The 26,480-nt window shown below is 41.7% G+C and overlaps 1 protein-coding gene across 3 annotated transcripts in view; it reads right to left on the bottom strand.

Moving 5' to 3' along the window:
* Positions 1 to 26,480, bottom strand: part of LOC122559541 (receptor-type tyrosine-protein phosphatase zeta) — a 265,364-nt gene that overhangs the window by 204,519 nt on the left and 34,365 nt on the right. For all 3 annotated transcript variants that reach the window (XM_043709180.2, XM_043709179.2, XM_087997408.1), the window contains exon 2: positions 6,421 to 6,486. In XM_043709180.2, coding sequence (XP_043565115.2) covers positions 6,421 to 6,486 — 66 coding nt within the window. The remainder of the gene's footprint in view (positions 1 to 6,420; positions 6,487 to 26,480) is intronic.

Raw genomic sequence — 26,480 nt, 5'->3', positions numbered from 1 at the left:
CTAATGACAGACGAGGTCAGGCAGCATCCAAGGAGTAGGAGAATCGAAGTTTTGGGCATAAGCCCTTCAATCCTGATGAAGGCCGTATGCCCAAAATGTGGATTCTCCTGCTCCTTGGATGCTGCCTGACCTGTTGTGCTTTTCCAGCACCACACTCTGGACTCTGACTCTCCAGCATCTGCAGTCCTCACTTTCTCCAAGGTACTAATGGCACACAGGCATGTTGTTGCAACCTACAAAAGAAACCCTTTAGCCAAGTCAGGGCTAGAAATTTCCACATGCCAGTCATTGGTAGCTTTCGGTTTCTAATGGGCTGAATAAGAATTCATTCACTAGGTTTCAAAAAGTTCTGATGAAAGGTATTTATCCACTACATTCACTTGTTTACTGATTACAGATGTTGATCTAGCTGCTGTGTATTTTCAGTATTTCCTGGTTTTATTTCAATATTAACTGTTTATCCCTACATAGCCAATCTTTCATTGCTTCTTTCAGTGTTTTCTTGCTGAATAGGAGCCACCGTGATCAGTTGTAACATTTCCCTATTCCACTAACTAACACACCTTGCATATTAAAGCGATTTTTGTTATTGGGAACTGCAAACTCATGCAAGTGAAGTGAACAGTTTCAGAAATATTTTTCCAAACTCGCCTCCCTCTCTAAGTTTCAGGAGACATTCACAGGCCCCTTCCTCAACTCTCATATCTCCTTTCTTAATGACTGGCTTTACACTGGTCATTGATACATCTGTGATCACTGCCCTCCTGAGGAGAGATGATGGTCTAGTGGTATTATCGCTAGATTATTAATCCAGAAATTCAGCTGATGTTCTGGGCACCTCAGTTTGAATCTTGCCACATGGTGGAAAAAATCTGAAATTTTTTAAAAAAGATGACCATTGTTAATTGTCGTTAAACCCATCTGGTGAGACTAATGTCTTTCAGGGAAGGAAATCGGCCATCCTCATCTAGTCTGTCCTCCATGCGACTCAAACCCATAGCAATGTGGCTGACTCTCAATTGCTCTCTGAAATAGTTGAGAAAGCCACTCAATTGTATCAATTGTGACAAAGTCTCAACAAAGAAATTAAACCTGACGGACCACCTGGCACAGACCGAGGCACACAAAGACAACAGCAGAAGCAGCCCTGTTGACTCGGCAAATTCCTCCGTGCAAACGCCTGGGAGGTAGTGCCAAGGTTGGAAGAGCTGTCTCAGACTAGTCAAGCAACAACCTGACCATCAGAATCATGCCTTACAGACAATGCCCCAGAGATCACCACTATCCCTGGATATGTCTTGTCCCATTGGCAAGACAGAACCAGCAGAGGTGGTGACACAGTGGTATACAGTTGGGAGGGAGTCACCCTCAGGTCCATAACATTGACTCTGGACCCCATGAGGTCTCACGTCTTCAGGTTAAACACAGGCAGGGAAACCCCCTGCTGATTACCACGTTCTGTCCTCCCTTGGCTGATGAATCAGTACTGGTCCATGTTGAACAACATTTGGAGAAGCACAGAGGGTGGCCAGGGCACAAAATGTTCTCTGGGTGGGGGATTGCAATGTCCACCACCAAGAATGGCTGTGCAGCAGTACTACTGATCGAGCTGATCAGATCCTAAAGGACATAGCTGCTGGACTGGGTCTGAGGCAGGTGGTGAGGGAACCAAGAGAGGTAAAAAACATACTCAACCTCATCCTTACTGATCTATTGGCAGCAGATGCACCTGTCCTTGACAGTATTGGTAAGAACAACTACCGCACAGTGCTCCTGGAGACCAAGTTCCACCATCACATTGAGAAAAACCTCCATAATGTTGTGAGGAACTGTACTAAATGGGACAGACTTCAAACAGATCTTGCAACTCAAGATTAGGCATCCATGAGGCACTGTGGACCATCAACAGCAGCAGAACTGTACTCCAGCACAATCTATAACCTCATGACCCAGCATAACCCCCCCCACTCAACCTTTCCCATCAAGCCAGGAGATCAACCCTGGTTCAATAGAGAGTGCAGGAGGGCATGTTAGCAGCAGCACCAGGCATACCTGAAGATGATGAAGTGTCAACCTGGTATAGATACTATACTTGCATGCCAACAGTAAAAGCAGCAAGTGACAGACAGAGGTAAGTGATCCCTCAACCAATGGATCAAATCTCAGCTCTGCAGTCCTTGCCACTTCCAGCCATGAATGGTGGTGGATAATTTTAAAAACTCAATGGAGGAGGTGGGTCCACAAATATCTCCATTCTCAATGATAGGAGAGCCCAACACGTCAGTGCAAAAGATAAGGCTGAAATATTTGCAGCAATCTTCAGTCAGAAGTGCCAAGTGAATAATCCATTTTGGATTTCTCTACTGGTCTCCTGCATTATAGATACCAGTTTGATTCATTCCACATGATATCAAGAAATGGTAATGGGCCCTGATAACATTGTGGCAATAGTACTGAAGTCTCGTACTCCAGAACTTGCTGCTCCTCTAGCCAAGCTCTTCCAGTACAGTTACAACACTGGCATCTACCCAACAATGTGGAATATTGTTGTGGTTCTGTTCGCTGAGCTGGAAATTTTTGTTGCAAACGTTTCGTCCCCTGTCTAGGTGACATCCTCAGTGCTTGGGAGCCTCCTGTGAAGCGCTTCTGTGGTGTTTCCTCCGGCATTTATAGTGGCCTGTCCCTGCCGCTTCCGGTTGTCAGTTTCAGCTGTCCGCTGTAGTGGCCGGTATATTGGGTCCAGGTCGATGTGTTTGTTGATGGAGTTTGTGGATGAGTGCCATGCTTCTAGGAATTCCCTGGCTGTTCTTTGTTTGGCTTGCCCTATAATGGTAGTGTTGTCCCAGTCGAATTCATGTTGCTTGTCGTCTGTGTGTGTGGCTACTAAGGATAGCTGGTCGTGTCGTTTCGTGGCTAGTTGATGTTCATGGATGCGGATTTTTAGCTGTCTTCCTGTTTGTCCTATATAGTGTTTTGTGCAGTCCTTGCATGGGATTTTGTACACTACATTAGTTTTGCTCATGCTGGGTATCGGGTCCTTCGTTCTGGTGAGTTGTTGTCTGAGGGTGGCTGTTGGTTTGTGTGCTGTTATAAGTCCTAGTGTTCGCAGTAGTCTGGCTGTCAGTTCTGAAATGCTCCTGATGTATGGTAGTGTGGCTAGTCCTTTGGGTTGTGGCATGTCCTTGTTCCGTTGTCCGAAGGCAGGGACAGGCCACTATAAATGCCGGAGGAAACACCACAGAAGCACTTCACAGGAGGCTCCCAAGCACTGAGGAGGTCACCTAGACAGGGGATGAAACGTTTGCAACAAAAATTTCCAGCTCGGCAAACAGAACCACAACAACGAGCACCCGAGCTACAAATCTTCTCCAAACTTTGAATGTGGAATATTGCCCGGATATGTCCTGTACATAAAATACAGGACAAATCCAGCCCAGCCAATTACCAACCCATCAGTCTACTCTCAATCATTAGTAAAGTGATGGAAGGTGTCATCAATAGTGCTATCAAGCTACACCTGCCCAGTTTGAGTTCTTCCAGGGCCTCTCAGCTTCTGACCTCCTTACAGCCTTGGTTCAAACATGGCCAAAAGAGCTGAATTCCAGAGGTGAGGTGAGATTGACAGACCTTGACATCAAGGCTGCATTCAACCCAATGAGGCATCAAGGTGTCCTAGCACAACTAGAATCAATGAGTATCAGGGGGCAAATTCTCTGGTGGTTGGAGTCATACCTGACACATAGGAAGATGGTTGTGGTTGTTTGACCTCAGTCATCTCAGCTCTAGCATATCTCTGCAGGAGTTCCTCAGGATAAAGTCCTCTGTGCAACCATCTTTAGCTGCTTCAACAATGACCTTCCCTCCTTCACAGTGTCAGAAGTGGGGATGTTCACTGATAACTGCACAATGTTCAGCACATTCATGACTCCTCAAATGCTGTAGCAGTCTATGTTCAAATGCAACAAGATTTTGATAACAGCCAGGCTTGGGCAAATAAGTGTCAAGTAACATCCGTGCCACAAGAATGCCAGGCAATGACCATCTCACAATACCCCTTGGCATTCAATGGAGTTAGCATCACTGAATGGCCTTTATCAACATGCTGAGAGTTATCAAAAACTGAACAGGACCCGCCACATAACTATAATGGCTGCGAGAGCAGGTCTGGGGCGAGGAAAACCACAGTGAGCAACTAACCTTCTGACTTTCTGAAGCTTGTCCACCACTTACAAGTTGCAAGTCAGGAGTGTGGTGGAATACTCCCCACGTGCCTGGATGAGTGGCTCAGTGGTTAGCAAAATCCAGCATTCCCTCTCAAAGAGCATTGTAGGTCAACCTACAGCATGTGGACTGTAGCAGTTTAAGAAGGCAGCTCATCAACATCACCAAGGGTAACTAGGGACAGGTAATAAATGCTGGCCCAGCCAGCAAAACCCATGAGTGAATAAACAAAAGAAAAATTCTTGGTCTTTAAGCTCAACACACTTCTATACCAAATGCTGTGCATTGTAGTGTTGTGGAATTAATATCAAGAAACAGAACAAATCAAGAAACTTCCAATTTTGTTTGGAGTTTGTTTATCAAAAGCCAGCTGCGCTAAGGTCCAAGTGAATGGGATTTCATTTGCCTTGTTTCATTCTTATCTATTCTGTTGTAGTTAAAAATCATTTTAAATAGTTATTCTTACTGTTCCATCAGTACTATCTCTAAATCCCAAGGGGATATATCCTTTATTCTTTTCCGTTCTCATCTACATGACACCCTTTTGCAATCTAATTTGAAACACACCAGTTTCCATATGCGTGCTGTTGACATCTCGCCCCAACTTTACACTGATGTACATTGTCTGACATTCTGCATTAGGTGAACAGAAATTTCCTCCAGTTAACTATTGGAAAGACTCAAACTATTGTATTTCGGATTTGTGGTTAACTGTTCCCTCGCCATTAACTCTCTCCTTCTCCCTGGAAGCTGTCTGATGCTAAAGAATACAAATCAGAGTCATACTTGACCTTGCGTTGACCGTCTGAGCACACTTCCATACTGTTGCTAAGTTGCTTTCATTCACCTCCATTACATCACCAACTCATTCGCTGCTGAAACCTTCACCAATCACATTTTTACCTCCAGACTTGAGCTTTCATGACTAGCCCCTCACATACTACGATGGATAACTTCGAGGTCATCTAAAATTGTAGCATGCATGTTTTAAACTGACTCCAGGTCCTGGCCACCAGCCACCTCTGTGCTCACTAACATACATAGTCTCTGTATTAAGCAAAACATCAGTTTTCTAATTCTCATTCTTGTTGTCAAAATTTCCATTGTCTCAGTACTCCCGATCACTATTCTCTCAAGCACTGCAGCCCTTTGAAATATCCACATTCCTCATTCTGACATTTTGAACAGCCCTGATTTGAATCCCTTCACTACCATCAGCCGTATTCGCAGTTGTACAAACTCAAAGCTCTGGAACTTGTTCACCAAGCTTCTTTCCCTCTATTTCTTTCTTTCTTTAAAACCTACCTCATTAAGCTTTTGATTTTCTATCCTATTGTCTGTAAATGGCTCGCTACCAAATTTTGTTTGATAACATTCCAGTGGCGTGCCTTAGGATGTTTTGTGGAATTACACAAATGCAAACAATTGTTGCTATTTCAAGTTGTTGGGATCAAAAACATATCTGTATATTGGCTATTAAAGGAGTATGCTGTAGCAAAGAATAGTTCGAAAAGCATCTATTAGTCATATGGTTCTACACCTAAATTCTGTGAAATGTATGATGAACACAGATTTGATCTAATAAAAGTTCAGATGCAGGCAGAAGAGTTTTGGATGCAGTTATATTAATGGAGGGTGGAAGATGAGAGACTGGTTGGGTGACTGCTGGCATAATCCAACCAATAGGAAACAAAGACATGAATGAAGGCTCAGCACAGATGATGATGCAGGTAATAAGCAAATATTTAGCCGTTGTTATGGAGAGGATATGGTGCTGAAAACTCATAACCAGAAATATCTGCAATACTGATTTGTTAAGTAGGATATGAACATTTCACCCTATACTTAAGCACTGACGTATTGTGACTTTAGCATTCAATGAAAGAATATGGAATGCAGGAAAACATCAACATTAAGCTGGCGAAAAACTGCACCATGCCTGAAAATTCCTCTGTTACAAATGGAAGTCTATAATTAAGACCATAAAACATCATTAACTCAAAGACTAAGTGCTTTTCAAAAATGCTTAGTTAAGAAATAAGAGAGTAACAGGTTATGCTGTTACATTTAATATTTGAATAAATCTATACAAACACATCAATCTTTAGCATTCTAAGAATTACGTTGTCTTGTGTTTCACGACTAGATAAAATTGCATAGGTTAGTAAAATGAGTCATTGCATGGAATTAATTGCTTACCAGTGTATGACCAATCCATATTTTCAAAGATGTTGTTGTGTTGTCTGTAGAATCCATATGTCCCATCTGCAGAATAAAGAAAAATCTTTATAGCAGACAAAAATGAAGCTTTGCTAAAACAAATGGAAACATTACAATATTTTGATTACATTTGTGTATTCTTTACATATATAATAAATGCAATGTTGGATCAAAAACATTATATCAACTACATATGTAAAGAATATCCAAACTACCATTGCCCCAAAAGGTGTTATTTAAAAATATTACCAAACCTTTTGTTACATTTTTAACTGTAAGACAGATAAAATATGTTTGTGTTCAGAAATCATACTTATATCATGTAATGCACAATGTATTGTATGCTTAGACTCATTTGTGTGTAACTTGATGAGTCTGAGGTACAATTGCTGAACCTTCCTGAAGTCAATTAGAGAATGATCAATTAAATGATTATCATGCAATCGCAGAAGGTGTAACACTTAATCTTTCACCTCCTTCTTCCTCACTCTCCAAGGTCCCAAACACACCCAGTGAAGCAGCATTTTATTCGTACTTATGTCAATCTAGCCTTCTCTATTCACTGCTTACAATGCGGTCTTCTTCACACTGACAAGATCAAATGCAGACTAGGAGATGAGTGCTTATCAGAATAACTCTGCTCTGTCCATAAGAATAAAACTGACCTTCCAGTTGCTTGCCATTTCAGCAAACCATCTTGCCCCCATACTAATATTTCTCTCTTTTGCCTGCTATAGTGTTTCAATGAAGCTCAACGCAAGCTGGAGGAACAGCACCTCTTTTTTTCCATTTAGGCACTTGACAACCTCTAGTAAACAGGATTGAATTCAAGTACCTCAGAGCAAGATGATCTGCAAGTAGGCATCCTGTCTCCCATTTCAATTACAACTCCCCTCTCCCTACAACCATAATCCCCAAGTCCACGTGTCTTGTTTTTGTTGTGTTGGCTTTGCTCTCAGCAAAGCAGATCCATTTTCACTTTTGCACACCTATCTACCATTTATTCCTATTTAAGATGTGGAAGTACTGGTGTTGGACTGGGGTTGTCAAAGTTAAAAATCACACAACACCAAGCTATAGTCCAACAAGTTTATTTGTAAGTACTCTTCCTCCTCTGTAAACAGCATACCTTTTCACCACCTTTCAGTTCGGAAGAGTCATATCAGATTGGAAACATTAACTCAGTTTCTCACTCCACAGATGTGGCCAGATTGGAGTTTCTTCAGTATTATCTTTTATTTCCAGAGCAGATCCAGGGTAGAATTAGATTTCAGAAGAACCCAGTAGGAATCAGCGATTTCAGAATACAAGGAATGAAAACAGTGGTCTATCCAACCTTTCAAACCTGCTCTGACATTCAATAAGACCATGTAAACCTTCAAGAATTCCACATTTCTATTTTATTCCGATATTCCTTCATTTCCTTAGATCCATAAATCTAACGATTCTGGTCTTGAACCCACTCCATGACAGAGCATCTGGAATGTGAAATATTCATGAACAGGAGTGTCTCAGTGCTTAATCCTGATACCATGCCCTTAGGTATAAACTTTTCAGAGAAACTCACCACCAGCACCAATGCTGACAAGCTCTCTACTTACTTTTTAAAAGTATTTTTACAAGATAATATAGAAACTTGCACAGGAGACTGAAGTACCACTGAAAAATGTTTCAGACATTTAGAACTATATAATCCCTACAGTGTGGAAGATATAATTCGGCCCATCAAGTCCACACAGAGTCCCTGGCACTGTAAACCATGCTGCCCCAATTAGATACATCCAGGTTATTCTGGTACAATGTGTGTTTCGTTAATGGGAATGGACTAGAACGCAATTGACGAATTGTGGACGCTGTCTGGATTATGCAAACTTTCTACTCAACGGATATAGCAACTTTCTATTGATGACTTCAACAGCGTGATTTTCTTTAGCAGTTTTCCATAGCGCAATTTTCTATAGTGCAAGATTGCAGAGGAATGCAGCTGTCGTGTTATGGCAGAACAACTTGTATTGTCATCATTACTTATCCTTGTTCCTCCATACATTCACAAAGTTGCACTGCATGATCCGTAAAGCCCTTCTAATGTGTTACTGGTTGTGGGGAACTACATTTTAGTGGTTATTTAAAACACCCATTATTATTGACATTGAAATTGCCTTAAGGTTCTTAAGGCCCTATCCATCGATTTTAGCTTTCATTTCTGTGATGAATGATGAGAATAAAACAAAGAACTGCAAACGTTGGAGATCTGAAACAAAAACCGGAAATTGCTGGTCAACTCAACAGATCTGGCAGCTTTCCCTAATGAAGAGCCATGGGATTCAAAATGTTGACTCTGCTGTCTCCCTCCCTGCAGACTCTGCCAGACCTGCTGAGTTATGCCAGCAATTCCTGCTTTTGTTGTCAAGAAGGACTGAGATGTGTACTGTGTGTATTATTGTCTTGTTTGATGATAATGCTTTTGTGTCTCACCTGTGTTTATGAATGGAAGCAACAAAAATCCAAGCAATTCATTAAGGGTTTGACGACTGATCATAACTTGTGAAAACTGACATTCACCTCGCAGAAAGTAATTTTGTCTGCACCATTTTTAATGTTTATCTTCCCATCTATAATGTCTTACTAGTGTTATTCACCTGTGTTTTTAAAATAATTGGGTTAAATAAGGGATAATAGATGAATGTTTTAAAATACTACAATAAAATAGTACCGAGGAAGGCCTAATCTGCTGATCAATAGCCCCTGTGGAGTTGTCAAGCTTTTGTGTAAATGTGGATTAATTGGAAACCAGCATAGGGCAACAAGTTAGTCACAAGAGTTAAATCAACTTCCTTTCTGAGCCCAGGAAGTTTATATTGAAACTGCAGGGATGAGTCATAATCAGCTGTGGAGCTCATTGGCAGTACTTTAGCTAATTCAAGATATTTCAAAACTGACAAGATTCTTTACAAATTAATTCGAGTTGCAGCAATGCTGGATTCCAAACTCACATACAAGTAGCTTTGTTTCAAATTCCTCACACTAACCAAACAAGGAACAGTCAAATCATATTTCATCTCATTGCTGGTTCATGACTCTATGACTCCTATGGTTGACCACTAACAATTAGCCCAAGCCATGAAAATATTACTTTGATGGCCAATATTTGAAAAAAAAGCAAAAACCGAAAAAAATACTGCAAAAGCTATAAATCAGAAACAAAAACAGAAATTGCTGGAAAAGCTCAGCAGGTCTAGCAGCATCTGTAGAGAGAAATCAGAGTTAACATTTCCGGTCCATTGACCGGAGTTCTGAGGAAAGGTCACTGAAAAAAAGCGACTGTTTAATTTACATATTTGTCTTAAATTGAAGATTGTTGCGATATCATGCAACTATTCTGCGATTAGCATTATGGCCCTGAGACAGTATGTAATAACATTTTTCTTATTATTTTTAACCAATATTGCTGCAAGAAATGTGCAGTTATATTTCATCCTAAAATCATTTCTAATTACAAACAACAAGTGTTAAAATTCTGTTATTCTTTAGACCATGGACTTTAACTGCAAGACATGAAGAGTAAATAATGAGTTTGAAAGGTGTTCTAATTACAGAAGACAAACAGCAAATGACATATTTGCATTTAGACCAGACCGTTTTTCTGTGTTTATTTTGTTTTACCCTACATATATTCGAAAAAATATGATTTATTCATGTAGAAATTAAATTATGCAAAGTTCAAATTTGATCTTCTAACCTGCTGAGTTCCTCATCTCATTATCTGCACGTTCCTTTCCAAGTCTCTCAGCATTCACTAAGGTTGGAATTAGAGCTCTGCTTCTTCATTGTGCTGGATCATAATCCTGTAACTTCTTCCCTAACAGCACTGTGGAAATACCTACACCACACAGACTACAATGGTTCAAGAAGGCAGCTCACCTATCACCTTCTCAACCACAATTAAGGATGACCCACTAAATGCTGCCTTTGCCAAAATGGCTGCATGCTATGAATGAATAATTTTAAAACTGTAAACAAGATCAAGAGTTGTAATTTTTGAAAAAAAATCTCAAGCAGACTTTGTTCCCAATCCTCAACAGGTCTGGCAGCATCTGTGAAGAGAAATCAAAGATAATGTTTTGGGTCCGTTGATCCTTCGTCAGAACTCTGATTTCTCTCCACAGCTGCTGCCAGACCTGCTGAGCTTTTCCAGCAACTTTAATTTTTGTTTCTGATTTACAGTATCCGCAGTTCTTTCGGTTTTAATTTTGTTGCCAATCCAGTCTTGCAAAAAAAAAATGCTCTCCTGAACAGAAACAAAGCCTCTGGGTGGAATCTTCCAATTCCCTGGACATCACATTGGGATGTACAGCACGGAGATAGACCCTTCGGTCCAACTCGTCCATGTCAACCAGATATCCTAAGTTAATCTAGTCCTATTTCCCTGCACTTGGTCCATGTCCCTTCAAACCCTTCCAATTCATATACTCCTCCAGGTGCCTTTTAAATGCTGTAATTGTACCAGCCTCCACCACTTCCTCTGGCAGCTCTTTCCACACACGCACCACAAAAAGTTGCCCCTTAGGTCCAACTGGGAAAATTTGGAGAGATCAGACAGCTAAGGTTTTAACAGAGAGATGAAAAGTTAGTTAATGAGCGATGAAGGTCTTATCTGCATGGATAACATCAGACAATTTATATGCAAGCTGCTATTATCCCAGCTAGCAGAGACAGAGACAAACTGGATGGCAACAATTCCGGATATGAAAGTCTGAGCAAGTACCTGATACCCCAGCACTTGCTCATCTAGGCCTCAATCTTGTCCAACGATCCCCAACATCTCAGGCTGTTCTTCATGAGTACTGAATAATTGCACCCTTCTGTCCACAGAGGTTGCCATTGGAATTACATCAGCCTTACCAAATCATCGTGACACATCTGACTTAGTTATAATACTGTTCATCATTTAATACTACACTTTGGAGCTCACTAACACCTTTCATTTCAATGGTAATGAAAGACAGGTTTGCATACAGACATCGGAGGAGGATGCATCTCTAAGCTCTTTACTTGCTGTCATATCACTCAATCACTTTCCACTGATTTGGATGCTCACAGTACCTCTGCACATTGTTCTTCTACACCTGATTGCACATTGCTGCATCATTCAGAACGTGCAGCCTCACAGTGCTATTATCTTGCCTTGCTTTTTAGCAAAGGCACAAAGCCAGACAGCTGGTCACATCGTGAACAGTAACTAAGCAAGGGGTGGGCACATTGTTGTAGGGCGTCACGCTATGTCAATGTTATACCTGCAGTATGTCCAGCAGCTTATGCAGCAAACAGACCATGGCCGTGTGTCAAAGTCTAAAGGGGAGTAGAACTCAGTTAAATCTTGACTGGCTGTTGTCACAGAGTCAGAGTCATACACCACAGAAACAGACCCTTCAGTCCAACCAATTCATGCCGAACATAATCCCAAACTAAACTAGTCCCACCCGCCTGCTTCTGGCCCATATCCACCCAAACCTTTCCTATTCATATATTTATCCAAATATCTTTTAAATGTTAAAATAGTACCCACATCCACCACTTCCTCAGGAAGTTCATTCCACATGAGAACCACCCTTGGGGAAAAGAAATTGCCAAGTCTTTTTTAAAATCTCTCTTCTCTCATCTTAAAAATATGGGCCCTATTCTTGAAATCCCCCATCCCAGGGAAAAGACACTACTATGAGCTCGATCACCCTTATTTTATAAACTTCTATAACCTCTCAACCTCCTATGCTACAGTGTCAGTCAAGGGCATCAGCTGATCTCTGTTCAAGGATTTGGAGATGGTCAGTTGACCATTTGAGGCAATTAGGATCAAGAGTTCCATATCATTTTGGTTAATCCTATAAATCCAAGGATTAGTATATATCTGTCAATCAGGGAGCTGAGCAGAGATTAAATCAGGCGTCTAATCATTCGTCTCTTGGTGCTGTCCTTCCAAGTCAAGTTAGAGTGGGACACAGTCAGTCCTTGGGCTCTGTTCACTGAGTGTCAATGGGGTGCAGTTTGAGGGCCCAGTGCTGTGGTGGGCAATTTGGAAGTAATTTGTGGGATAGATTCTTTCACGCTGGGATGCAAAGAGGACAATAATTATGACAGGGGAACTCAACATATAAAATGTGCAAGTTGACAGAAATTCAGGAGGACAAAAGAGAAATACAGTCATCAATGGTCACCACTACCCTTTCATCACAATGTTTGGCAGAACTAAGTTGTAGGTTTGGTCATTGAGGGTATATTGAGGGTTTGCAATCTAAAGGGTGCGTGGCCATCCTATTCATGTGACCATCAAGGTAACAGCTGCACTTACATGTTTATGCAACTAAGCTCTTCCAAGGATCCACTGGGAACATGCGCAAAGTTCCTCAATCCACCAATGTATCAAGGCTCCCATTGATGCAGTTTACACCAGACCACATTGCTTCATCTGATTTCCCCACGGAGAAATCAATGCTGCGGCCAGGCAGAAGACTTTGCCAACAGGTACAGATATCGCATTGAGAGCACTATATGATAATGCGGCTGATTTCAATTTATAAAAGTGGGTTCTATTCAATGAATATACAAAGTGTTTGTAAACATTGGTACCATATCTTAGAGATCTCTGTTAGGCACCCTGGAGGCTTCATGAAATCTATGTCCTTGAGAACTCTCAGGTTCCAGCTTCATTTCAAAGTCGGATGCTTTACAAAGATGGCTACACTCTGCAACCATGGTTAACAAATCCACTTCATAACTCCTTCAGTGAGGTCTATTGTAGATAATATTGCTCATTCTTCCACCGGGGCTAATGTGGAAACAAATATAGACTTCCAGAAGAGGAGGATCTGATGCTAGGAGTCTTCTGAAGTGAAAGAGTATCGAACAGGAGGAACATGACCTTCACCACAACAGAGAGATTCAGCATCAGGCACAAGAATCCAGACAGGACTTAACTGACACCCAGATCGGAGATGTATGAAGTAATCATTCATTGACTATAAATTGGTTCTTGCTTTAAATATAAAGATAGCCTGTTTATTCCCAGGAAAACAAAAGGCAACCTTTTCGGTTTGTTGTTTGTTTTTCTGTTGTTTAATAAAACTTCAAATTTAAGAACTTTAAACAATGACAAGATGTTATATGACACTGGCCATTAGGGAAGATGTAGCACACCCATTCTGCAGGGTTCTCAAATAGAATGGTGCGAAGGACAGGTTGCCTCTGTAGCTTGATTCCTGTAGCTGCAGTTACAAAGATATTCAAATAGATGGGTGATAGTAGAAAATAGCAATACATTTACAATTGTGAAAGGTCACCAGTGCCTCTGGTGTGACCTCAGAAGTTTTTCCTTTTTTCTTCCTTCTGTGACGATGCTGTCACTTTAACAAGGATATTTGTCCTTGGGGTTTTTTAAACAAAAAGAGAGGTCATAAAGGCAGAGGTGGTGAGGGAGTCTAGAAAGAGCATAGTTTAACAAATGGCAGGGGTGTGGCCAGTTCAGGTTTTTTTGCTAGTTTGGTTTAGCTGAGGCAGTCACAAGATGCTGCAGTCCAGAAAGTCCTGGCTGACTTTTCTCTCTTATAGTCTCTTTGAAAGTTGTTCCCTCCTGCCTGTAAAACTGGTGTTTGAATGTACCCTTTTTGCAAAGGGGTGTGTTTATGGGATGTTGCTGGACTGGAAAAGCTCCTTAGTTAAGTTGCTGTATCAGGTGAGTTATGTTTTCCAATAGTTACGTTATTCTAAACTCCATTTTCTTTTGTTTGTGTTTCAACTGTAATGTTTAAATAAACTCTGTTTTGCTTAAAGCCAAGCGATTCGACCAGCTGCATCACACTTGGAATATCTACTTACATCTGCCTTTCAAATAAGAAAATGTTTAGATCTGGGCTACCCTCTTGAAATATGTCAAGGGGGGGGTCTGGCTTGGTCTATAATGCTTCCCACTATATCAGTGCCAGGTTATTTATGGCTGGCTGCCTTTGACCTGGTGTACAAATGGGCTTTAGATATGACATCGGCAATAAGAATCTGAAGGGCCTGCCAGCGGTAAACATTTCAACTACTGCCAAGTGCAGGAATGGGTGCCATTGTGGTGCATAATCAATAAAAGGTGAGCAGAGAATTACAAGAGAACCCCTCCATGAAACTCTCCAAGCTTGACACTACATTGATTTGTGTCAAAATTCAGCACTCTGTATTATAAATATTTCATCAGTACAATATTTCAGTGTCGCCTTCATAGTACAAAACTTGAAAATGAATGGAAGCATGCATTGACGATAATTTAGGTCAAGTCCACTTATTGTTAATATATGGAATACAGGGTAATTTGAATGAGAGGCATTTCTAGCAGAACAGCCCAAGTGAGAATTTTAAGTGCAAAATGCGACTTCAACAACATTAAATGGTAAATCATGCACAATCAAACTACTGACTTGATCAATCTGTATGAAATAACCTTCCTAGCAATATTGCTAGGGGAGGTTTAAGATATTCAATACATACTTACTATGATTGGACATGTCAATACGGATTGCAAGAACTCCCTCGCAGGGATTACAGATGTAAGTGTCATACATCAATGACATTTGCTGGCTAAATTATTCATTCATTCAGACATCAGCCAAGTCTAAAACATTTATATAGAATTTTTCAACTGGACAAGACAGATTGCTTTACTTTTAAAGTGTAGCCTTTGGTGTGATGCAATGTAAGCCATAATACACAGATTAATTGTGCCAAAACACAATGTAAGCAGTCTAAATGGTATATCCATTGAACTTCCTAGGGTAGCAAGGGCACATATAAATTGTAATACAGCTATCAACAATTCAGCCCTTAAAACCTTTGAGGCTGTGAAATGATGCTCAAGGAATTCATTTCATGCAGGCTATGGTTGTGCTGTACAACAGAATTAAAAGTTGTAAATCAAACTGACTTCAATGTCATATTTCACTGCAGCAATTAGGACTCATCACTCCCAGCAACTCAGTGCTTCTCCTGCCACATCTTAATCTTATTTCATTCCTACAATTACGATGCTTTTCTTACCTCAGTCCCAGTGAGAGATCTTCTTTAAACAAAAGGGATCAATAGCTCTAGTGACGGGAGTTTTATGACTAGAGCAAACGTTGTTGGAATGCTCTAATGTTCGTCCGATTTGGCACAGCTATAAATTTAACATGGGGACTCCAAAGCCTGGCTTCACCAGAAACATAAAGTGTAGCATCCCTCTGAAAACTCTGTCAGGGCACTGTAGGGTCAGAGGTCAGGCACTGGCTGCCATATTGTACGTTTAAAAGATTCAGTGTGAATGGCTGAATAAGTTTGTTAAATGGCAAGGTGAGCTGGTTAAAGGTGGGTGGGTGAGGGAAGTGGGTAGAGGGGGTTAGGAGGCATGCAGGGGAGGGACTGATGGGAAGTGCAGTAGGCTGACAGCTGGGAGAGGCACGTACGTGAATGAGGCAACATGTGTTGGGGGAGGAGGGGTAGGAGTGGTGAACAGTGTTGTCATGTTGATGTGATGACAGCTAGGTAAGCTAAATAGGGAGGGAAATGGATCGAGTGGCCAGTAAACAAAGTGATAGGTGGGTAGGGTGGCAGGTTGATGAGGTGACAGGTAGGTGGAGGGTGGCCTGAGAGAGTGAGATGGGTCAAGGACCACCCACGTATTGGTGGGTGGCTGGAAGAGTGTTGTGTTTAGGAGGATGAGTTACACAGTCAAGTGAGCCATTCAATATATGTGAGGGGTAAAGTGGTCAGGAGAGTAGTTGGATGGTTGGGAGGGGGGGTTTAGGGCTTATGTGAGGGAGTCAGAGATATTTGTCAAAAGGGTGAGTATGGGATTTTTATACGAATGATTGGAGGGCAATGGTGTTGTCATCTGAGAAAAAAAGATTTTCTCTGTTGAATAACTCCTGAGTAACTATCCAGGTAAGTACTTTGATGAATTCATGTTGTTGTTGTTGTATCCATGTGAATTGTAACATACCTGAAATGAACATTGTCAAAGGTGCTGCTACATTTAACTGTGGAATTATTAAATTCAGCACTGTCTAGCAATGACATTGTGGGGTTTTCTATGGGTCACTCAGAATGGTTCAAAGGTTTTACTGGACAGTCAGTTCTAGGCAGTTGGACAAGACTCTCAGTCAGAGGAGAAGGTTATCTTCAAACTGTTAGTGTCTCAGTTACTTGGATGCAAGATGAAAAAGCTGCAGTCTGAAAATGCATTGCTGTCACAGGCTCAGAGCTGATAATTCTAGAGGAGCAGTCCACAGATCCAGCAGGCGTAGTTGGGGTTAGGACTCAGGAGGAGGCCCATCAGCAGTGGGGAAAACAGATAAAACTAGGTGCCATTAATAGTTTGGTGTAGTGAGGAAAAGAGCCTTTAAAATTGAAATGTGCATATATTTTGCTTAAATAAACATAACTCAATCTGAATAACATTAAAGCGGGGCCCTCTGTATTTACCCAGATACATGGTGTCACAGTACTCTGGCATGCACTCTGCACAATTCGAGCAGGCAGTGAAGGGACAGGAAAGATGCTGGAGGAGCTGGAGGAATGGAACAACCTGCGAGCAGGAGGAAGAGCTTTGAAAAGCTCTCCTTACAGATGAGAGAGCTCAAATGCATTAAACCTTATATGGCAGGCAGGCTGTGACTGACACCAAGTTCTAGTGGGAAGCATGCTGGGTGCAGAAAACTTTAATGGAATATCAAAGTCAAGATGTTAGCGTTCGCTTTGGATTGTGGGTACACAGTGCAGTCTTTGTGTTTCCTTTTGCCGGCTACCAGTAAAAGCTTATGTTTGGACTTGTCTGATTGCTCATTTGTCAGTGATGTTCCCCTATTGGACAATGACAAAATGGAAACACACTGAGGAAAGAGTCTTGGGAAGTCAGAGAGGGTTTTAGATGGGAAGTACTTAAGAACAAGTGAAGTGCATAGTGTGGTGGTTAAATGCTGACATTGGTGAGAAAATGGACTGGATATGTGACAGTGTGTTGCTATGCTGTCCATGTGCTGTGGTCAGCTTGACATTTTGGCTGCTGCGCCATTATGCTGCTGGTGATGGACAATGCCAGATTGGCAACACTTGTCTGGGTGCACAGCGACAAGGTAAGGGATGTTGGCCTTTCTGTGGATATTTACTGAGTGGTGAAGTTGTTCTGGGAATGCACGTGGTAAGATTAGAGTAGAATTTGATATGAGAGGCACTATAGAGGAAGGGTAGGAAATTAACTGGCAAGGTAAGATGAGAAATCTCACAGGCATCAGTGAGAAACTCTTAAATAAAAGACACCAATAAAACTTGCACTTAGCCAAAAGGAAAAGAGAGGTTCAGCCTGGAGAAACAGAAAATAGAATTGCATTCTTACAGAGGCATGGTGTGAGGAATGTAGTTGGGGGCCACTGTGGGAGGTGGATAAGCTTACAAATGAACATTAATATGCAGAAGTGAAAAGAGAAGCCAAATAAGGGAAGAAGAGGAAGGGATAGGCCAAGTGAAAGGTGAGAGAAGGGTGAAAATTAGAATGAACTTAAAGAAGTAATTCAGTTCCTGGCAAAAGCAGGAAGCAGAAGAGAAACTGGCAGAAATGATGGGCTTATTAGGAGAGTCTTTTTGGAAGGAGATAGGAATGAGCAGTTAGAGTTTGGGTGACTATGAGGTGGGAAGCTGTGAAGGGAAGCTCTCCAGCAGAGTGGAGGTCAGTGACTGCCCCAGAAACAATAATGTTTGGTTTTGGGTCACAGTCCAGAGGAGGGTAAGTAGTGTTTGAGAGATGGCAGGAAAAAATGTATTTTTAAAAAATATATATTTCTAGCATTCCTGTCCAAGGGTGTTGCAAATGCTTTGGCACGTCAGACAAAACAAGGAAAAGCAAATAAACTGAGCATGCAGGGAAATGTAAAGTGAGTAAGTGCCAAGAGTGCAAGTGAATAACCCTGAGATACAGCTCGGTGCAATTTGAGAGCCAGGTGCCTACACTTGCTTATAGTGTCCCTACTGCAGCTTTTTGATGTAAATGAAGATGTACTTTTGCAATGGAAATCTATGTTTCCAAAATGACTCACAAGTAGATCAGCGAGTGGAGTTGGGCCATTTACAAGGCACTTAGCTTGCATTAATCCCTCTTAATTAGCAACTTGCCACTACCTGTGAGAAATTCCCTGCTTCGTAGTGACAAAGCATAAAAGATGAAGTGAGACATTCCCAACATCAAGATAGGCCTCACTGGACTTCATCCAATCTGCCATAAATCTCACCATAGGTCACGTTATGCAGACTCATATATGATTCTGGCTTCCATTTCCATTGCATCTCTCACCAGATACAACCTTCCACAACAGGCTTCAGATCTCTTATTTTGATCTCAAATGATGATTTCACTCTGATTGACAAAGCCCTAAACTATGTCTAACCCATCTCCCATAACTCTGCTCTTTTCCCTTCTCTTCCCTTCTCTTCCCTCCAGGATCAATGACAGGATTCCTCTTACCCTCACATTCCACCTCACCATCATTCAGATTTAAACAATCATCCTCTACCAATTCTGCCTTTTCGAGCATGTTACCACCAAACACATCATCCCCTCCTGACCTCCATCAGTATTCCGAAAGGGACCATTCTCTTTGTGACACCTTGGTCCACCAACTCCAAAAACATACTAATGGGAAACGGGGCACTTGCCCCTTAAAATCTTCTCCTTCCTCATCATCCCCAAACATTCCTCCAGGTGAAGCAATAGTTTATTTGTATTTCATTCAGTTTAGAGCTGAAAATGTGTTGCTGGAAAAGTGCAGCAGGTCAGGCAGCATCCAAGGAGCAGGAGAATCGACGTTTTGGGCATAAGCCCTTCTTCAGGAATGAGGAAAGTGTGTCCAGCAGGCTAAGATAAAAGGTAGGGAGGAGGGACTTGGGGAAGGGGCTTTGGAAATGCGATAGGTGGAGGGAGGTCAAGGTGAGGGTGATAGGCCGGAGTGGGGTGGGGGCGGAGAGGTCAGGAAGATGATTGCAGGTTAGGAAGGCGGTGCTGAGTTCGAGGGATTTGACTGAGACAAGGTGGGGGAGGGGAAATGAGGACACTGGAGAAGTCTGAGTTCATTCAGTTTAGTCTAGTGTACTCACTGCTCCTCGCAATACAGTCTCCTCTACATTGAGAAGACCAACACAGACTGGGTGATCACTTTACTGAATACACCTACTCATTCCACAAGCATTAGGCAATGCTTTGTCTTGATTGCCATTTTAAATTTCCCACCGGGTCTCACTAGGTCAAATGACTGCTCTCAGCCTGCTGCAGTGTTCCAGTGAAGGAGAACACAAGCTTAAGTAATGGCACCTTCATTTTCTGATTAGGTATGTTACAACCTTCAGAACACAATGTGTTCAACGATTGAGGTAATCCACTCTGTTCCCTGCTTTGATTTTGTCTTTTTGCCATGTTCCAGTCAGAATCTTGCTTTCCATCTTATTTCATTACTCCTATTTCATTACTCTGCCAATTCACTCACTCTGGAGGGATGTTTTGCTTCTTTACTATAAATTATTACTGCTCCCTTTGCCATTTAGTCTCTCCTGCCCTCCAAGACCTTCCTTTTTGTTCTCCCACTCTTCCTCTTTCAGTCAGCATTGAACTAATGTTTTCAGTTCTGAAGAAGAAAGCTTTGCTGGATTTGAAACAGCAACTTTATTTCTCTCACCACACATGCTTCCAGGCCCACCAAGTACGTTCAGCACTTTGGTCTTATTGCAGATCTCCAGTAACCATTGTTCTTTTCTTCAATTTCTCTTCAGACAATCGCACCAAAACCTTCTGTAGAACTCAAGGGTTTATCCTTGGTCTTTATCCTTGGGCTGGAAAATGGGGGGAAGTGATCGATGCTACAATCTCAGGCTTTAGTATGGAAGGTAATCAACACAAGGATAGTCTGGAAGCTGTAAACACATCAATATTTTTAAGAATTCCTCAGATGACAGTTCACTCTTATTCTTTAACCAACATCAGCAGCATCCATCTCTGACAGTGAGATTACTGATCATCTAGCCCTTGGTCATAGTGTGTTGTCCCTCCAGAAGCCACCTTTAATGTTTGAAGTTCACCACCTCCTGCAGATTCCATTTGTGGGTTCTTAACCTGCACTTCACCCTGACAGCGCAGGACCTAGGGATGAAATGCTCAAGCTGCTTAACACAAGTTCTATTTTGAAAAATCATAGCTCTGGGCAAAAAAAACCTGCTAAAATTGTGAAATATTTGAGATTTCACAGTTTCTGGATTTGCATTTTTGACATTAGAAAGTGACCTTAGACAGTGAGAAAAATATTGCACACAGAAAGTATTTTCAGAAAATGTTATCATGTGCTCAACAAAATACTATCACAAGGTAATACAGTCCCTATTGAAAATCAATAATGTTGTGTGGCTTCGACTGTATGAAGAAATAACAAGACTTTTGATACCAAATATTTATTACAGCACCACTGTCATCGATATGGAGAGACATGATTTCTTTGTCACTTCACTTATACATGTTAATGCTAAAGGTATATGCATTGTTCTTGTAATGCATATATGAAATCATGACCAGCACCCCCAACAAGCTGAATATGTCTCAGAACTTTGAAAATTGGCACAAGTAACTTGTAGCTACAATGCCAACAATTAGCTCTTGGCAGCCCACTGTTGTCAGAAAAGTATAAATAATAATGGTTATCAACAGCACTTTACCATAACTTAAACAGTTGGCACTGAAATTATTCCAAGTCAGTAGACGTTTAATTGGGTGTAACAATGTGTGGGATTATCATCAATTGAGGTTTTCAAACTGAAAAACAGATTGTACCTGATGCAGACTACTCTAACACATTAGCACATATCCCTAAAAGGGATTCTCAAGAGTGAAAAATCAGCAGAATACCTCATCCAACCAATTGCATACGCAAACTATTTTCAAAAAGTATTTTGTTAAGTAATTTGTGAAGCAGAAGGTAACAATCAAAAGGTAATACAGTCTCTTTTGAAAATCAAAAATATTTTGAGGCACTCAATCACAAGTGGCTCATGAGATATTAGCGAGGATTTTCAAAGAACTGCAGGGTTGAGTACAGAGCAGGCATAATCCCTGCAGATATATTGGGATTCCAATGTCTGTGGGATAGGTGTGTTATAATAAAAGGTAATAATTCTGAAAAATTAAGTGTTGAAAATTGCACTAAGTTCCACCCAATCTCATGACTACCCAACTCTGGGTGGGAACAAGGCAGAACATTTTAGGACTTGTGTACAGACCTAGATCCACAGTTCTCCTCATAGACCTTGTTAGCAAGGCCATCTTACTAATGTAATTACCTGACTGGTATTATTCAATTAATTACATCATGTTTAAGACAAGTGCCTCTTCTTGTTAAGATTCATTAGTGGTTGTTCTTCTACCATTGTAAACCATAAACACATTGATCCAGGCAAGCAATGATGACTAGTGGCAGCATTCATCTATTCAAAAAGACAACAATATAAATTCTCAAAAAGCAGACTTTGGTGAGAGAGCGAGACAGAAAGAGAGCGAGAGACAGACATTGGTGCCACCAATTGAAGGTTCTTTTACCTCGTTCAGGAAGTGGTCAAAGTTCGAGTTTGGAATTTTTCATTTTCTTTCCTGATGAGTCCAAACAAATTGTGGGGTTGCTGTGGGGATCTAGATATTTTCTTTGCAGTTGCCTGAAGTTCAAATAGCTCCATAGCTTTCCAAAGAAGCTTCCTGGTCAAGTCAACTGCAGCCTCTAATCCTTTCCTGATGAAGGGCTTATGCCCGAAACGTTGATTCTCCTGCTACTCAGATGCTGCCTGATCTGCTGTGCTTTTCCAGCACCACACTCTCAACTCCTCCCTGCAGTCTCAAATATGGCTGTTGCCTGCTATTACTACTACCAGTCTGCTTCTAACTGCTGGCTTGGCACCTTTTATTGGGCATTGAGCTCACTCCTAGAAAATTACACCTGTAAGTTTTAAAATGTGTTACATTGCCAATGCAGGGCGAACACAGGGTTAGGATCCAGAATTCATATGGCCATCAAGTTCTTAATGCTGCAAACAGCCATGCCGATATCTCTCACAAATAAAAGAACAAAGATGTTCTCCTTCTCTGCAGGATATTTTGATTGCATAGTAAGAGTAGTATGGATAGATTATATATCAAGTAGAATCACCTTATGATAAACTACAAAACAATTGTCAATTATTCTTATTCTGCACAATTTTAAAACAGGATGGAATCTATCAACCTTTGCATAGTGCAGCAGCATTCTAATCTATTTGTAAAATATTAATTTGATTGGCTGCTTTCAACGGGCTTACTTTTTTAAGTCAAGTAATAGCCAGTTACAACCTTTTTAGTATACTGACTATACAAATTATTATTCCTTTCCCCTCCCCACACTGACCAGCTGTAGCATTGGGGTTCGCAAATGGCAGGTTTGTACTTGCAGGGTCTGTGTCTGGTGTTGCTTTTGTGGTAGCTTGGCTGAGTGGTCTAAGGAACTAGATTTAATCTCCAGTCTCTAGCGAGTTGTGGGTTTGAATCCCACTGCTACCAGAATCACAGGCAAAGTACGCTCAGCAGTTGTTTGTGAAAGACTGAGGCAGTCTGTGGTGTTTCCTTTTAGGGTAGTCATGGTTAAGGCGATGGATTAAAAATCCATTGAGGTATCCCTGTGCATGTTGAAATCCTGACGACTGCATTTGCTCAAATTCCAGATTTTCAATGACTTCTAGCGGGATGAGTTCTACTGAAACTCCAGAAAACCTCTCTCAACTAACTGGGGTTTTCTTAGATTGTGCCATTTGTTGACATTCAGGAAACTCAAGTTCTGAACCAGAAACATACCAGACTCGAAACATTAGCTCTGTTTCTTTTTCCACAGATACTGCTTGACCTGTTGAGCAGGGATTGGAGCAGTGTCTTACAGGCAGCATGGTAGCTCAATGACGAGCACTGCTGCCTCACAGCACCAGGGACCTGGGTTTGATTTCCACCTTGGGCGACTGTCTGTGTGGAGTTTGCACAATCTCCCTGTGTCTGCGTGGGTTTCCTCTGGGTGTTCTGGTTTACTCCCACAGTCCAAAGGTGTGCAGGGTAGGTGAACTGGCCATGTTAAATTGCCCATAGTGTTAGGTGCATAAGTCAGGGGTAAATATAGGGTAGGGAATGGGTCTGGGTGTGGTACCCTTTGGAGGATCAGTGTGGACATTTTGGACCAAATGGCCTGCTTCATACTACAGGTAATCTAATTTATTTTACTTTTGTAATGTCCATGCAACACAGATATGAACAATCAGTGAATGAGTTTTTTTTCCCCAGACTCTAGGAAGGATACACTGTGGATTGTTAATAATGACCTGGACCTTAGCACATAGATTCAAATTTTGCAAATGATATCGAGCCTGGAAGTATAACAAATAATAATAGGTGGATAATAACAGATTTCATGTAGGTACAAAAGCAGACTGGTGAAATAAGCAAATGTTTAACACAAAGATGTGTGAAATGATGCATTTTGGGAGGATGAGGAATGAGGAGATTGCAAAAGATGTCCACAAATTGCTGGAGGTGGCAAGATAAATTGAAAAATGAGTTGAGACTGTTCAAAAATCATATGGGATCACTAGCTTTTTAAAATACAAGAGCAGAGTGAAAAAGCAATGACGCTCAGCTAAATATTTATAAAACATGAGCATAAAACTAGATGTTAGCTAGAGTACTGAATTCCAATTCTGAGCATCAAATGTTAGGAAAGCCAACAAAGCCTTCCAGAAGTTGTAGAAAAAATTTACCAGAATGGTGTCAAAGATGAGGGACTTTATTTGGGAAGAATGGTGAAGCTGAGTTGTTCTCCACCGAGCAAGGAGGTTTGAGAGGGGATTTGATGGAGGTATTCAAAATGGCTCTTAATTCTGAGGAAAAACTGGATGCAGTGTCATTGACGTACAATTTATATAGCTTAATGTAGCCACATAATATATTAAGTTCTTAATATAGCTAAGATCTTAATGCACAGACCATGAAGGAAGTGAAGAGGTAATTGAAATTGCAAGAGCAAAAGGAACTCTAAGTTAAAGTAATGGCTTCTCCAGGTCAAAGTGGAGGGCAGCGGAGAAAGGACTCAAACCAGGAGGAGTTGGATGATGGATATTACACAGTGGTTGAAGACAAGCTACATTGAATGCCTGGCATAACATGACAGCTCATTTCCTAGCAGGAGTGACTGCAAGTAGCAGCAACTGCAGAAATATGTAACACTGCTCGTCATATCCTGTGGAAAAAGTGAGGACTGCAGATGCTGGAGATCAGAGTCAAAAAGTGTGGTGCTGGAAAAGCACAGTCAGTCAGGCAGCATCCGAGGAGCAGGAGAGTTGACGTATTGGGCATAAGCTCTTCATCAGGAATGTGGGTGTGGTCCAAGAGGCCTGAGAGATAAATGGGAGGGGGGGTGGGGGTGGGAAGAAGGTAGCTGGGAATGTGGTAGGTCAATGAAGGTGGGGGGTGATACTGATAGGTTGGAGGAGAGGGTGGAGGGACAGGTGAGAAAGAAGATTGATAGCTAGGACAGTTCAAGAGGGCGGTGCCAAGTTGGAGGGTTGTGTATGGAATAAGGCAGGGGAGGGGAGATGAGGAAACTGGTGAAATCAACGTTTATCCCGTGTAGTTGGAGGATCCAAAGGTGAAGATAAGGTGTTCTTTCTCCAGTCGTCAGGTGGCAACAATCTGATGTTGGAGGTGGCCCAGGACTCGCATGTCATTGGTAGAGTGGGAGGGGGAGTTGAAGTGTTCAGCCGCAGGGCAGTGCGGTTGTTTGGTGTGGGTGTCTCAGATGTTCTCTGAAATGTTCCGCAAGTCCTGTCTCCCCAGTGTAGAGGGGACCACATCGGCAGCAATGGACACAGTGATGACATGTGCGGAAGTGCAGGAAAATGTCTGCCGGATGGGAAGGATCCTTTGGGGGCCTTGAATGGAGGTGAGGGGGGAGGTGTGGGCGCAGGTTTTACACCTCTTGTGGTGGCAAGGAAAGGTGCCGGGAGTGGAGGGTGGATTGGTGGGGGCCATGGACACAAGGGAGTAGTGGAGGAAATGGTTTCTGCAGAACACAGATAGGGAAGGGGAGGGAATATTTTCTCTGTGCCTTTCAGCTTTTCTTATTACCTGGCAGAGCTCATTATCATATGATGGGACAGTAGTAAGGGCTTGTTGAAACTGATGGGATAGGTTTTATTTCACCTAAATGTACCTTGTGCTTTTTAGTCACAGAGTAGTACCTGACCAGAATGAAACAGCATGCAAAATTCCACTGATGGTCTTCTCTTTCTTGCAACCAGGGTAGAAAACATGTCGGAAATGCAATCCCACAACGTGATATTGTACTGACAGCGCTGCTCAATATCCCACTCAAGGAATTTCTCCAGCAACTATGTCAGAAACCCCTGTAGAGTCAGTCCCAAATGAATTTATCACTGTCAGATGCTGGTCAAGCTTCTATATATCTCCAGCAATTTCAGCATCTGATGTTTTTAATCTTACTGGATGCTATCAGATTACAAACGTCCCTTAGACTTTGAGGCATAGCCATTTGGTCAAACCTCAGGCAGTGTGGCTGCTATTGGCACATGCTGCAGTTGAGATATTATCTAGCATAGTGTCTAAGCAACATATCCACCTTCCTTAACTGATCACTGCAGACATCCCTGTAAAGGCGTCTGGCATTGTGCCTGCACTAAATAACAAGGCAAGACAGAAATACTTGAGGTTTTGGCTGCTGGGACAAAGCACAAAGTGTTGAAGTAAGGCAGAGATGTTGTGAGCATCCAAGTAGGCGCAAACTAAAAAAGTGCTAAGGCAGCTAGCAAGGAAACATGTGATGCATCCCAGTTGAATCAAGTTCAAAGCCTGGTTCTACATGCAAAGTTCTGTGGCTGCAACATTACATTGTTATGCCCCTGTGCACTCTACAGTGAAGCATTAG

This window comes from Chiloscyllium plagiosum, unplaced genomic scaffold, assembly GCF_037043375.1.
Source record: "Chiloscyllium plagiosum isolate Xiang-an unplaced genomic scaffold, Cpla_swu_hap1 HiC_scaffold_19, whole genome shotgun sequence".
Taxonomy (NCBI): Eukaryota; Metazoa; Chordata; class Chondrichthyes; order Orectolobiformes; family Hemiscylliidae; genus Chiloscyllium; species Chiloscyllium plagiosum.
Note: the sequence above shows the minus strand (reverse complement) of the source record. Positions and strands in the feature narration are given on the sequence as shown.